Source organism: Mustelus asterias, chromosome 2 (genome assembly GCF_964213995.1).
Source record: "Mustelus asterias chromosome 2, sMusAst1.hap1.1, whole genome shotgun sequence".
Lineage (NCBI taxonomy): Eukaryota > Metazoa > Chordata > Chondrichthyes > Carcharhiniformes > Triakidae > Mustelus > Mustelus asterias.
Genome location: NC_135802.1, coordinates 51,424,883 through 51,441,021, shown reverse-complemented (window position 1 = coordinate 51,441,021; position 16,139 = coordinate 51,424,883). Strand labels below are relative to the sequence as shown.

At 40.9% G+C, this 16,139-nt stretch overlaps 1 protein-coding gene across 2 annotated transcripts in view; it reads left to right on the top strand.

Moving 5' to 3' along the window:
• The window catches only part of mindy3 (MINDY lysine 48 deubiquitinase 3), a 137,949-nt gene that overhangs the window by 116,694 nt on the left and 5,116 nt on the right, over positions 1-16,139 (top strand). For both annotated transcript variants that reach the window (XM_078235275.1, XM_078235285.1), the window contains one exon: positions 3,250-3,337. In XM_078235275.1, the coding sequence (XP_078091401.1) occupies positions 3,250-3,337 (88 nt within the window). The remainder of the gene's footprint in view (positions 1-3,249; positions 3,338-16,139) is intronic.

Genomic DNA, 16,139 nt, shown 5'->3' with positions numbered 1-16,139 from the left:
GTACTGGGGATATTTACATTGGATAAAAATGTGGCTTACAGGTAATTTTATTGAAATAGTTAAGATTCGAAGAAGCCTATACCGAATCCCAGAGAAATTTTCGGTGTAAACTCAAAGACAAGGGGTCATAGATTCAAACTCAGATGAGAGAACGTGAATGCGCACAACTTATTTGCATCGTGGTTAGTGAACAATAAGTGTAACAATGCAAGTGGAGAATGTAATGAATTTCAAGAAGGTTATGAATAAATATTCAACACAGCTGTTGAATGGTATAAAATATATAGTAGGGTAAGAAACATGTGACTTCTGGACTGAAGGCTGGAAATGACCTTTTCCGGTCCTAACTGTCCATTGGCACTAAAGCATGTACGTATATTTGGTTGGTGAGTTAATTAACTATGTCTGTTGCTATAGTCTGGGTGACCGTGATCCATTGGTATCTTTTTTGATTGCCTTCGGATGTTAAGGTGGAATTTCCTGGTGGAAATTCAGCTCTCTTTCTGCTTTTTCTTCATTGTTCCAAAAGTTGGAATTATTGTCAATTAGGGAGGCAATGTTTCACCATCTAATTTTTATGATGAGCTTTGCTTATCTCGTATTACCCTTTTATTCATGTTTGTCTGCTTTTTTTTCTTGAAGGAGGTTGTATTGTATGGAAAAGCCCTACATGTGCTCATACTTTGAAGAATTCCCCAATTTTCACAACTCAATATTCCCCAAAGCAAAAATCAAATACATTTTGAAGCAAGTTTTTTTTTAAATGGATAAACATCATCTCAGTTTACCAGTGGGGAAGTATTGTTCCCGGTGCTAGCCTTTAGTATCAACATTAAGGTCCAGCTGAATGGAAAGCACATTGAACACATCTTCCATTTGATCAGAAGATTTTTTTTTCTCCTCCACACAATGCAGTACAATTTTTAAACGCTGACAAATGGAATCTCTGGATTCTACTTTGTCTTTGCTTTCATAAGAAGTTAAGCACAACTGACCCGATATGAGTTTTTCTCCCAAAAAAGGCGATGCAAAGCAAGTAGTTTTGAATAGTACCAGATTGTGCTGGCAAAAAAACCAGCAGCAGTTTAATTCTGGCATCACTCCTATGGAGAGAGGGATGGAGAGCAGGGCTGACGATTTGAATAGTATAAACATAAATTATACTCGGGGCCAGGTGACCTTCATGATACTTCAGCTCTGTTACACAAATTAATCTATTTGAAAATGGCTATTCTTGTGGATCCTCAGGCGTCAAATGACATTCCAGCTTTTCCTTACCTAGTTGATGACCATTTTTTTATACTAAAGCCCATACTGTTGATTTATTTGCAGTGGATTAATTCTAAACCTTGCACCACTATCAAAGACTGATATGCCACAGTAGGTAGCCTTCACTTAACTTTGATAGCTAATTTTAAGTATTCCTCCTCAAATAAATTTAAAATCAAATTAAAACATTTCCTGCAAATCATGTCTCTTCTGTGCTTTCTTTTTTTTAACGTTTGTTCCATTCTGTGCCCTTGCTTTCCGATTTACCATCATTTCCTGTAATGATATGAAATGTTTTACACAGTGGAGACATAAAGCAGTACCATCAGATCTGTTGTGCCTTACCAGTGACACCCATAGTTCATGAAAGGATTTAAAAATTCCCCCCTGCCTGATTTTCTTTTCCATTAACTGCTGATTGCTTAAAGTTTCCCATGCGAGTCTCTTACAACACATTTTTATTCTGCAGTTTCCATACCCTGATTTCCATTTAACCTCCATTTCACCCCGATTTCCATCACTTCCTCGCAAAAATATATTTTATTCATAAAATATGTAAAAAGTACATCACCATTCAGAGTTGACATTACATAAAATGAAAAGCAAATCTTTCTTCCAATACTGTTTGTAACACACCACATCTGCAGCTGCATTTTGTAAGCATTGACACCACTCTTTGTTCAGTCCAATTTCTGGACTTGCTGCAGCAAGAAATTCCATTCTGGTCAAAATCATCCTTTGTTGCTGCAGTCTATGGCCAGGGACAATGTCTCTCCTTGTCCTTCTTGGCCATTCAGTTGTGTTCAGTTGGTTGTCTCTTCTTCTCTCCCTCCATGGCCTCTATAATCAACTCTCTGCACTTGGTTCCACCCGTACTGGCCAAACATAACCAGCACATTGCCTACAGTGAGTGATTTTCCTCCCCACAGTTCTTGGAAATGCTCCAGGGTTCCTTTCTTCACTTCTATTTCCTGTGTCTGTGCAATATGTTTTGTTTGCACTCAAATAACAACGACACCGAGCTCTAGCTCTTGTCACTTTCAACTCCACAAACATCTATGCTACCTGATTGCTTGCTTGAGAGGCTGGGGATAAACCCTATTTTTTCTAACTTTTCATGTGGCATGAACAAATTCATCCTGTACATCCCCAACAAAAGCTGGTCACTTCATGCTTAGCTAGACTTCAACTTCTATATCGTATTTGTCCCCAAGGCTACCTTTTCCATGTCAGCAGCATCACCTCTTCTTGCCCACATCTCATTTGCATCATTGCTAAAAACTCTTATCCAAGTTTTCATGATCTCCAGACCTGACTTCTCATATGTCTCCTTGCCAACCTCCTGCGTTCTCTCCATCCTAAACTCCCAGCTTGTCCAAAACACTGCGACCTAAGTCCATAAATAAATAAATCACCCATAATCCCTGTGCTTGCCCTATGCACACAGATGTTGAATCCAAAGTTCTCTCCATTTATGGATTCCTGCAGGATTTTACCAACCCGGCTAGAGCAATATATCCTGGGTTGTCTGCTCCACACCTCTGAATTTCATTCATTCCACTGTGATGAGGAGAGCATTCAGCCATCCTGGCTTTGCATTCCGGACCTCTCCATAAACCTTTTTACCTTGATACAATCTCTCACCACCTTCAAAAGTCTCCCGAAACCTATGCCTGCAAACATTCCCTAAACTTTACCCTTAATTCTGGTTGGCATCTATTTCTCCTCTGTGAAGTAACTTGAGTTGCATACTACACTAAAGGTGTTAAATGAGTACAAATTATTATTGATGTTACAAAAAAGACCCACAAAAGCATATTGTAAACAGATGTGCGACATGTCCAGAATAATTGGTTTACTTTCTGGAAACGATCAAGTGTTGTTGTATATTTTGCATAACCCAGAACTGAAAAACTCTGTTTATAGTTTGCATACATTGTTAGATATGGCTATTTCAGTCAAATATTTTCTCTGTTTCAGTGTAAACATTATGAAGAGCAAATTAGACCCTGAAGGACTAGGAATCATCTTACTGGGAACATTTCTACAGGAATTTTTTCCTGAGCAGGTAAAACATCTTGTATAGTATTCGTAACAAAATGATGTGCAGTGAAGAAACAGATATATTTGATACGTTAGTATGTTATATTGCAGAATTCTAGCACTCGGGCGATGTCAAAATGACCAATATTGAAAGGAGACTAAAACCTTCCTTGTGGAAGAGAACGAGAACTCATTAGAGAAAATTAAACTATAAAACTAAACATGTTGAAAAGCAATCTTGATACTTTAGTGTTCAGTTAAAGATGCTATGGGTTAATTCAGTGAGTAACTAGTTTTCTCCCTCCCATCGTTATTCATTATGAGAAGAAAATTGAGAGCAATGCCTTCTGAAATTTCATATGGAGTGGTTTATTGGCATAGTAAATATGTTGCTGAGAGAGTTCTAAGGAAATAATACAACTGGGGGGTTCTAATTGTATTGTAATTCCCTAGACCTCTGTCTCCATTCCTCTGTCTGCCTCTGCATTGAATTCCTATTCTCTCTTGATTTCTACCACCACACAACCGCAGCAACCCATATTCACAGCCGCCCCATTGATCTTGCCATCTCATAAAGTCTCACTACGCCCACTGTGCCATTCACAGACAAGGTCATCTCATCACTTCCTTGTATCACTATTCATCCACATACCTCTTCCCTCTTCCATCCATACTTCCTTCCGTATCACACACTCCTCCCAAAATAATCTCCCAATTCACTGACACTTGAACTTTCACCATCGAAACTATCAATCTGTTCAACATCACCCTCCCCCCCCCCCCATCTTTGATGACCTTGTCCCCATTAAAATCATTATTGTTTCACACCTCATTGTTTCCCCGTTACAATCCCTGCTCCCTTAAAACGAAAGGATGCAGATTTCAATATATAAGATTTAGCCATTCACTTTCAGATCTGGCACTCTCTGGTCCTGATTTCGTCGACCAAAACTTCTCACTTTTTCAGAATCATCCTGGATTGTAATAATAACCCTCAATTTCTTCTCTCACTGTGAACTATCTTCTTAAACCCCTCTTTCCTGCCTCCTTTACCTTCAGCTCCAACAAAAAGTGTCAGATGCTCATGGACATCTATGTTACCAGGATTGAGACCATCAAATCAGTTGCCATTGCCCCTTTGCTCCTATCTCTGAACTCACTGGGCAAATTTTCTCTAAGCTTCCCCCTGTCCTAGTCCTGAATCGGCATCTTTCTTGTTTCTCCCTTATCTCTCAATGCCCTCTTCAAGCTCATTGTGTCTATGATGCCCACCACCTGCTCCTTCAACCCTACTCCTACTAAACTGCCAACCAATTTTCCTTCCCATGTTAACTGCTTCTCTCTCCCCGCCATTCCTTCAATTTTTTATATTTGTTCATTAGATATGGATATCGAGTATTTACTGCCAGTTCCTAATTGCCCTTGGGAAGGTGGTGGTGAGCTGCCTTCTTGGACCACTTCAAGTCTGCATGGTGACCATACATCCGCAGTGCTTTTAGGTCAATAGTTCCAAGATCTTGGTCCAGCAACAATGAAGGAACAGCAGTATGTTTCCAAGTCAAGATGATGTATGACTTGGAGGTGTTGGTATTTCTGTGTGCCTACTACCCTTGTCCTTCTAGGTGGTAGAGATCGTAGATTTTGAAGGTGCAGATAAAGAAACCTTGGCAAGATGCTCTGGTGCCTTTTGTAGATAGTAGACATTGCAGCGGCAATGCACCAGTGGTGGAAGGAGGTGATGGAAGGGATGATGAGCAAGTAGGCTGCTTTGGTCAGGATGGTATCAACGAGTATTGTTAGAACTGGAATCTCACAAGCAAACGGAAGACTATTCCATAAACTCCTGGCTTGTGACTTGTGGATGGTGGAAAGTTTAGGGAGTCAGGAATTGAGTGACTTGTTGCAGAATAGCCTGCTCTGACCGGCTGCTGTAACCACGGTATTATTTTGACTGATTCAGTTAATTTTCCAGCCAATTGTGACACCAGGTTGTTAATGGTGGGGGAATTCAGCAACGATAATCCCCATTGAGGTCGGGAGGAGGTAGTTAGACTCTTTCTAGTTGTTAATGGTCATTAACTGGCATTTATGTGGTAAGAATGTTACTTGTCACTCATTAGCCCAAGACTGAATGTTCTACAGATCTTGCTGCATATGGGCATGGACTGCTTCACTGTCTGAGGAATTGCAAATGAAGATTGATGATTGCACTGTGAACTTTCCTACTTCCAATCTTGTATTGGAGGAAAGGTGACGAATGAAACAGTTGAAGATGATTGAACCTCGATCGCTAAGAAATTCTTGCAGCAATGTCTGGCGCTGAGTTGATTGGCCTCAAATGATCTCAACTGTCTTCCTTTGCACTAGGGACCACTTCAGCTACTGGAGAATATTTCCTGGTTTCCCACTACCTACAATAAAGTGTTTCTTGATGCTACACTCAGTCAACTGCTGCCTTGATGTCAAGGGCAATTACTGTCACCTTGAATTTGGGGCTTCTGTCCATATTTGGGCCAAGGCTGTAATGACACCTCTTCCCCCAAAAAAATCCTTGATCCATCCATCCTTGCAAACTACTAGCTTATCACTAGCCTCCCCTTCTCTCCAAAGTTTAGTATATGCTGTCATATGTATATGCCCATCTTTCTCAAAATTGCATCAGATTTCCATGCCTGCCATAGTACCAAAACAACTCTTTAATCAAAGTTACGAATATAAGAACTAGGAGCAGGAGTAGGCCATCTGGCCCCTCGAGCCTGCTTCGCCATTCAATAAGATCATGGCTGATCTTTTTGTGGACTCAGCTCCACTTACCCGCCCGCTCACCATAACCCTTAATTCCTTTACTGTTCAAAAATTTATCTATCCTTGCCTTAAAAACATTCAATGAGGTAGCCTCAACTGCTTCACTGGGCAGGGAATTCCACAGATTCACAACCCTTTGTGTGAAGAAGTTCCTCCTCAACTCAGTCTGAAATCTGCTTCCCCTTTGAGGCTATGCCCCCTAGTTCTAGTTTCAGCCGCCAGTGGAAACAACTTCCCTGCTTCTATCTTATCTATTCTTTTCATAATATTTTATGTTTCGATAAGACCTCCCCTCATTCTTCTGAATTCCAATGAGAATAGCCCCAGTTTACTCAGTCTCTCCTCCATAAGCCAACCCTCCCAACTCCGGAATCAACCTAGTGAATCTCCTCTGCACCCCCTCCAGTGCCAGTATATCCTTTCTCAAGTAAGGAGACCAAAACTGTACACAGTACTCCAGGTATGGTCTCACCAGCACCTTATACAGCTGCAACACAACCTCGCTGTTTTTAAACTCCATCCCTCTCGCAATGAAGGACAAAAATTCAATTTGCCTTCTTAATTACCTGCTGCATCTGCAAACCAACTCCTTGAGATTCCTGCACAAAGACACCCAGGTCCTCTGCACAGCAGCACGCTGCAATTTTTTACCATTTAAATAATAGTCCATTTTGCTGTTATTCCTACCAAAATGGATGACCTCACATTTACCAACATTGTACTCCATCTGCCAGACCCTCGCCCACTCACTTAGACTATCTGTATCCCTTTGCAGACTTTCAGTGTCCTCTGCACACTTTGCTCTGCTACCCATCTTAGTGTCATCTGCGAATTTTGACACAACTCCCAACTCTAAATCATCTATGTAAATCGTGAACAATTGCAGTCCCAACACTGATCCCTGAGGCACACCACTAGTCACTGATCGCCAACCAGAAAAACACCCATTTACCCCCACTCTTTGCTTTGTTAATTAACCAATCCTCTATCCATGCTAATACATTACCCGTAACATCATGCACCTTTATCTTATGTAGCAGCCTTTGGTGCGGCACCTTGTCAAATGCCTTCTGGAAATCCAGATACACCACATCCACAAGTTCCCCATTGTCCACTGCACATGTAATGTTCTCAAAGAATTTCACCAAATTAGTCAAACATGACCTTCCCTTCATGAACCCATGCTGCGTCACCCCAATGGGACAATTTATATCCAGATGTCTCGCTTTTTGTTCCTTGATGATAGATTCAAGCATTTTCCCTACAGAAGTTTCCCTACTACAGAAGTTAAGCTAACCGGCCTATAGTTACCTGTCTTCTGTCTACCTCCTTTTTTAAACAGTGGCGTCACACTTTCTGTTTTCCAATCTGCGGGAACCACCCCAGAGTCCAGCGAATTTTGATAAATTACCACTAGTGCATTTGCTATTTCTCCCGCTATCTCTTTTAGTACCCTGGGTTGCATTCCATCAGGACCAGGAGACTTGTCTACCTTTAGCCCCACTAACTTGCCCAACACTATCTCTTTCATGATAATAGTTTCTAGGTTCTTACCTGCCATTGTCTTCCTGTCATCAATTTTTGGCATGTTATTTGTGTCTTTCATTGTGAAGACCAACACAAAATACCTGTTCAATGCCTCAGCCATTTTCTCATTTCCGGTTATTACATCCCCCTTCTCATCCTCTAAAGGACCAATGTTTACTTTAGCCACTCTTTTTCGTTTTATGTATTTGTAGAAACTTTTGCTATCTGTTTTTATATTCTGAGCTAGTTTACTCTCATAATCCATCTTACTTTTCTTTCTAGCTTTTTTCGTGGCTTTCTGTTGACCTTTGAAGATTTCCCAATTCTCTAGGTTCCCACTAATCTTTGCCACTTTGTATGCATTTTCTTTCAATTTGATACCCTCCTTTATTTCCTCAGATTATCTCTTTTTCTACAGTCCTTCCTTATCACTGGTATATATAATGTGTGATTGTGAAGTGTGGTAAACTTCTCCTCAAAATTCTCAAACTATCTGCAATCTTCCAATCTTCATCCAACTGGGTGGAATTGGACTTCTCTGGTCATCACTAGAGAATCGCCTGCAGTAGCTTATTTTCTTGCACATGCCATCCATCGCCTTTGCTGTTCACCCAAGGATCTATCATTAACTCTTTATTTCCTATTATTTTAGAGTTAGGGCATTAGTTTGCAAGGATAGAACAAGTAAATTCTGCTTCAAACAATGGAATCCCATTGTTCTGGCTTGGCAAATCTTTTCTCTTGAGCCCTGTATGCTTTTGTGTTGATCCATTCCTGGGCTTTCCTTTCATCAAACAGTTGTTGGTGCTTTAATTCTCATAGAGTCACAAAGGTTTACAGCCTGGAAAAAGGCCGCCAGCTTGTCCATGCCGCCCAGTTATTACCATTAAGCTAGTCCCAATTGCCTGCGTTTGGCCCATATCCCTCTATTCACTCTTACCCATGTAACTGTCTAAATGCTTTTTAAAAGACGGAATTGTACCCGCCTCTACAACTACCTCTGGCAACTCGTTCCAAACACCCACCACCCTCTGTGTGAAAAATTTGCTCTTTGGACCTGTTTGTATCTCTCCTCCCTCATCTTAAACCTAGGCCCTCTAGTTTTAGACTCCCCTACCTTTGTGAAAAGAAGTTGACTATCTACTTTATCTATGCCCCCTCATTATTTTATAGACGTTTATAAGATCACTCCTAAGCCTCCTATGCTCCAGAGAAAACAGTCCCAGTTATCCAGGCTCTGTTTATAACTCAAACCATCAAGTCCCGGTAGCATCCTTGTAAATCTTCTGTGCACGCTTTCTAGTTTAATAATATCCTTTCTATAATAGGGTGACCAGAACTGTACACAGTATTCCAAGTGTGGCCTTACCAATGTCTTGTACAACTTCAACAAGACATCTCAACTCCTTTATTCAATGTTCTGACCAATGAACCAAGCATGCCGAATGCCTCCTTCACCACCCTGTCCACCTGTGACTCCACTTTCAAGGAGCTATGAACCTGTACTCCTAGATCTCCTTGTTCTATAACTCTCCCCAGCACCCTACCATTAACTGAGTAAGTCCTGTCCTGGTTTAATCCACCAAAATGCATTACCTCACATTTATCTAAATTAAACTCCATCTCCCATTCATCAGCCCACTGGCCCAATCGATCACGATCCCATTGCAATCCGAGATAACCTTCTTCACTGTTCACTATGCCACCAATCTTGGTGTCACCTGCAAACTTACTAACCATGCCTCCTAAATTCTCCTCTAAAACATTAATATAAATGACAAATAATAATGGACCCAACACCGATCCCTGAGGCACACTGCTGGTCACAGGCCTCCAGTTTGAAAAACTGCAATCACCCTCTGGTTTCTGCCATCAAGCCAATTTTGTATCCATTTGGCTACCTCACCCTAGATCCCGTGAGATTTAACCTTATGCAACAACCTACCAAGTGGTACCTTGTCAAAGGTTCTTTCTTTTCGCACATTCCCCCACCACACACAAATAATTCTTCAATACTGAGCCAGCTTAAAACCCTCTAAGTTAATGGGTTAAAATCACGCCTATTCTGTCCAAGATTGATTTGGTAATGCTGGTTTGCTGACTTATGAAGAAGTAATTTTGGGACCACATCTAAATTTTTTTGTGTCTTTTGGAATTTGGGGGTTTTACTGTCTATATTGTAGCAACTGCTGCAATATAGACTCTTGATATAAATGTGGCGCAAATGGAAACCAGGAACCAAGATTCAAGACTTCCCCTTTTGACATTATTTGCAGAGAGACAGCTTTTAAATTTTAGTTCCAAGCTTTTTAAAAATTTGTGTTTTGTACTGTGCGGGAAAAAGGATACCTTTTGAACCAGCACAGTATGTGATATAGTTAACCTCAGTAGAAGTTCACATTTAGGAACTAAATTTGGGTGGCCTGCAAAAGAAATCCTGAAGCTTTGTAAATTCATAACTTAAAACAATAAATACGAAAGGTCCGGTTTAAAATCCCATGAGGAAATGGTGACGGTATTTATTTGTTGACATAAATATAGATGTTTTCACAAGCATCAAATTCACTGCCCATTTGATTTAATTTCAAACTCAAAAGGTTCACAGATAGCAAGCCACACTCCAGATATTTCTCCATCTGCTGCCTTGGCTAAAAATAGCTTTATTCTTTTGTGCATTGAGAATTCTATATCGTTTACTCAAGCGATGAAGTTGAAACTAACCTACGAGATTTCTGCACTCGTTAACAGAATCGCACAAGATCACATGTTGTTCTCCCCCCCCCACCCCGATATTGATCACCCGTTTCTGTACATGCCGTACTACAAATCACAGCAATTTTCTTACCTCCTTTCACAAGAGAGTGAGAGAGAAAAAGTGAAAGAATGCTAAGATAAAGTCATCAAATCTCTCAGGAAGGCTGTGAAGAAAGAAATAGAGGTAAAGAAAACATCTTTAGGAAGAGAGTAAGAGAACAAAGAATATACCACTGCCAATCGGTATCCCTGTAGCCCAAGGGAAGCAGCTTGCCATTTTTAACCAAATTTATGGTTTCAACCCAAGGTGTACAGCTTAAAACTGAAAAACACATGCCTACGAAGTGTTTAATCTTGATTGCTCTAGCCTTAACCTTCACATAGGATTGTAATCATGATTCTCAGATTGGTTTACAGGAAAGGTCATTTGATAACTTTACAGAGATATTATGTTATTGAATGAAAATTTGATAATTCACCATTACCCCTATAAAGTATTTTTATGTTTGAGGTATCCCATTTCCATTCCTTACTAGCTTCATGATTTTTTAAAATCTAAATTTTATGTAAAAACCATTTGTAAAGCTGTGGAATGATACATTTAGAATTTCCCACTTAGTTTATGAATCTGTGTTCTCTGTCATGAGGAAGTTTGTGTGCCAATGGGACTATTTCTGTATAAACAGCTTACAGCTAAATTAAAAGGCAACTACAAAGGTATTTATCTCTGCATTGCTACCTGAGTGATGAGCAAATTAACATGGAGTAAATAAGAACAGGGAGTTGGATGCATGGCTTAAAGACTGGTTTAGGCAAAGTGGATTTTGACTGAAGGAACAATGGCACCAGTAATGGGGAAACAGGGAGCTGTGCCCATGCAGGTAAAAGAGTGTTGGTGAATCGCATAACTAGTGTGAAGGGGGCTTTTATCTAAATAGTGGGACGGTTTCACATGAGGGACAGTTGGAAAGTTAGAGGACAGGGCGCTAATACTGGGTAGTGATACAGTCATGATAACTGGGGTCTACAGACCTAAGAGTGCACCAATTGAGGTCAGAGTAGGGAAAAATGTTGAGAGTACAGAATAAAAAGCTCTTTATCTGAATACTTGCAGCGTTCGTGACAGGATGGATGAATTGATAGCACAAATAGAAATAAATGAATTTATTTCAGAGATATGGTTATAAGGTGACAATGGTTGGGAACTGAATATTCAAGGGTATTTGACATTTTGGAATGATAGGAAGTGGGGTATCTCTGTTAATAAAGAATAAGATCAATACAGTAGTGAGAGATTGCATTGGTTCAATCATGATATAGAATCAGTGTGAGTGGAGATAAGAAATAGCAAAGGAAGGACGTCACTAGTGGGAGTAGTTTATTGACCCCCTAATTGTAACTCTACTGCAGGATCAAGTATAAATCAAGAAACAATGTGGACTTGTAAGGAAGGTACTGCAATAATTCTGGGAAAATGTTTCCAGTTAGTAGTCGGAGAGTAGAGCAGAGCAGCTTAGCTAACTTACCTTGGGGATCCGTGGCCTAGTTTCCAGGGAGCAGTCGGAGGGCGGAGCAGCAGCACAGTGAGTATATTGTAACTGGAAAAAAACTTGAAAAATAACAAGGAAAGGTGTGACCTGATTAGCTGTATGTTATGGGAGCTGGCAGATCCCATTGCAAACTGCAGTGTTGGTTCCTCGAAGAACTTTGGCTCAGAATTGATGAGCTGGAGTCCGAGCTTCAGATGCTGTGGCACATCCAGGAGGGGGGAGAGTTACCTGGACACTTTGTTTCAGGAGGTGGTCACACTTGGTAAATTAAGTACCTCTAATTCAGTCAGTGGTCAGGGACAGTAGGATGTGACTGCAAGTGAGGCAGGTAGGGGGATCCTGAATTCAGGAACGGAGGAGCCTCCGCTCTTGACCTTGTCCAACAGATATGAGGTACTTGCTCCCTGTGGGGATGAGGAAGAGGGCTGTAGGGCGGATGAGCTAGCCGACCACTGCACCTGGTGCAGGAGGCCATTCAAGAGGGGAGAGCAAAAAGACAAGTGGTAGTTGTAGAAGACTCTTATAATTAGGGGGGTTAATAGCATTCTTTCTAAGCCAGATCGTGAGTCCTGCATGGCCCGATGTCAGGGTGAGCGACATGTCTGACCAGCGCGAAAGGACATTGGAGTGGAAGGGGGAAGATCCAGCTGTTGTGGTCCACGTTGGGACAAACAACATAGGCAAGACTAGGAAAGAGGACCTGTTTGGAGATTATCCGGCACTAGGAGCTAAATTAAAGAACAGGTCCTGTTCGGGATTACTACCCGAGCCACGTGCGAATTGGCTTGGGGAAGTGGACAAGTGGCTAAAGGAGTGGTGCAGGAAAGAGGATTGGCATCAGTATTGGAACAGGAGGGATTTGTACTGTTGGGATGGTCTTCAACTGAACCGATCTGGGACCAGTGTCCTAGCAGAAAGGATAAATAGGGTGGTCACAAGGACTTTAAACTAGCAAGTAGGGGGAGGCAGGGGAGGGTCCAGTTACAGGAAGTATAATGGTTAATAGGAAGCAAAGCAGAATGTTAGCATGTGGGGAGAAGGTTTCAAGTACATGGAAAATTATGAAAAAAGTTTAAAGGGAGAACTCAGGAGATGTTATTAATGGAGGTGTTAGGATTCAAAAAGAACATATAAAAACTAGCATAAGCATACTACCTAAATGCTCATAGCATTCAAAACAAGGTGATGGCACAAATCATCGTGAACGAGCATGATATAATGGCCATTGCAGAGACATGATTGTAGGGTGGTCACGACTGGGAGTTAAATATCCAGGGGTATCAGACTTTTCGGAAGGATCGACAGGAAGGTAAGGGAGGTGGTGTAGCTCTGATATTTAAGGATGACATCAGGGTGGTATTGAGAGATGACATAGGTTCTATGGAGAAAAGTATTGAATCCATTTGGGTGGAAATTAGAAATAATGCGAAAAAGTCACTGATGGGCGTAGTCTATAGGCTGCCAAATAATAACATCATGGTGGGGCGAGCAATAAACAAGGAAATAACTGATGCATGTAAAAATGGTTCGGCAGTTATCATGGGGAATTTTAATCTACATGTCGAATGGTCAAACCAGGTCAGTCAAGGCAGCCTTGAGGAGGAGTTCATAGAATGTATCCATGATAGTTTCCTTGAACAGCATGTAATGGAACCTACGAGAGAGCAAGCTATCCTAGATCTGGTCCTGTGAAATGAGACAGGAATAATTAATGATCTTACAGTTTGGTATTCTCTGGGACGGAGCGATCACCATATGGTTGAATTTAAAATACAGATGGAGTGTGAGAAGGTAAAATCGAATACCAGTGTCTTGTGCCTAAACAAAGGAGACTACAATGGGATGAGGCTGGCTAAGGTAGACTGGGAGCAAAAACTTTATGGTGGAGCAGTGGAGGGCTTTCAAGGTGATTTTTCAGTGCTCAGCAAAGTATATACCAGTGATAAGGAAGGACTGTAGAAATAGGAATAATCAGCCATGGATATCTAAGGAAATAAAGGAGGGTATCAAATTGAAAGAAAATGCATACAAGAATAGGAAGAAAGCTAAGAGTCAGTGTCTGCTCTCTGAACTTATGGTACAGGTGGCATTGGAAGGTTGGAGGAAGAAAAGCAAAATCCTTTTTTAACTATTAAATGTATTAGCAGTTGCCTTAAGGTAACAACAAAAGGACTTTATATTTTATGGTTGAAAATACATGTAGCACACAGTTCAGGTTGCACAATCGAGGTGTTTTTATTCCTGTGATAACTATAAATAAATAAATACCATTAAGCAGGCAGTGATCTCATTAAAATGGTTGAGTCTTATTTTATGCATTTCCTATTGTAGCTATTGGATTTCAATGAGAGCACCATGTACTTAGTTATTTCCTACCTTTTATTAGATATTTTCAAAGTTCTTCATAGAATCATAGAAACCCTACAATGCAGAAGGAGGCCATTCGGCACATCGAGTCTGCACCGACCACAATCCCACCCAGGCCCTACCCCCATATCCCTACATATTTACCCACTAATCCCTCTAACCTACGTATCTCAGGACTCTAAGGGGCAATTTTTAGCATGGCCAATCAACCTAACCCACACATCTTTGTGGACTGTAGGAGGAAACCGGAGCACCCGGAGAAAACCCACGCAGACACGAGGAGAATGTGCAAAATCCACACAGACAGTGACCCAAGCCGGGAATCGAACCCAGGTCCCTGGAGCTGTGAAGCAGCAGTGCTAACCTCTGTGCTTCAGTTGAAATATCTTTATGCAATTTTCAAAACACATTTTGGAACTCCCTAAAGGAATATTTCCCAAGTTTTCTAAGATGGGCTCTTTTGACATAGAAAGAGGGAGAGGTGGGTTTTGGTGGCCTTCATTTAGTTTTCAAATTGAATAGTTTCTTTAAATGACCTGGAATACTATCTCAGGGGAGTTTTTCCAAAACCCTGTGCCACTAGTAAGACCTTAACAGCAATGCATGGCTTTCTTGTCAGAAAACCATGGGTGCACTGCGATTTAGACAGCATGTGATATTATTTTTGATTGATAAACGTGAAAAGATTTGAAGTTTTGTACAAGTGGTAGAAAAAATAAAAAGCACATTGCCGATAATGGAAATCGGAGGATAGAGGAAAACGATCCAAGCCCTTGGAATGTTCTGCAAAAAGATTCTAGATTCCAGAGTGCAGACCACCCTGCCTGCCATATACTGATAGGGGATTCTCAGTTCCAGCGCCAGCCCATACCTCCTCCACTCCTACTCCGTCCAATCCAGCTATCATCCACCTCTCTCCCACATTATTGGGTCACAAGATTTCAGATTTTCAGCACTTCCTGCCCCACTGCTATTCCGCTTTAACTAACTGCACCTCGTGAATCCATTTTTTGTTACCATTGTTGTTTTTAATCACGGTCTTCCACGCGATCACATATCGTCCCCTTTGTCCTCCCTCACCCCTATCTTTCCCAGGCTTGGTATTTGTTTTAAAACTGTTAATCTTTCACATCTTCCAGCTCTGATGAAATATCATCAACATGAGATCTATTTGCCTCCCCATAGATGCTGCCTGACCTGCTGAATGTTTCCTAACATTTGTGTGTTAATTATTGGAGTATTGTGCTTTTTAAAATTTCTGTACCATAAATAATTAACCTAGATAACAAAGGATTAATAAAACATGTAAGGGTGCAGTTTCCACTTTGGGCACAATCAGCAATCCAGATACAAACTGTGCCCAAAACTGCATCTTTTTATTGTTGAGTTTCTGCTCGTACTCTTGCATATTGCACAATGCAAAATCTGCCATGAGCCAACACGATCAGACAGCGTTTTAAAATCTAATTTGCTTTTAAAATATTGTCTGATATATTTAATAGTGCAGCTAAACATGAGTTTTTAGTCTGTCAATCCATCACCTGTGGGTAACCCAATTTTAAATAACTGAGAATGTGTTCTTAAAAAAAAGCAGAATAACTTCCAAGTTATAATGGGGTTTGATAGTCAGTTTCTCAGTAAATCGAAACAATTATATCCAGAAGTTTATGACACATGCCTTTTGGTGTCCTTGTGAACCATCGAGAGCCTCTGCAAAGACCTGGGAGCCAGCACAATGAGCAGAAGCTCTCAATGGTGATTAATTTCACCCATCCTGCGGTGAGCAGCAAGGGGTCGGGGTGGAGTGAGGGGGAGAAAAGATTA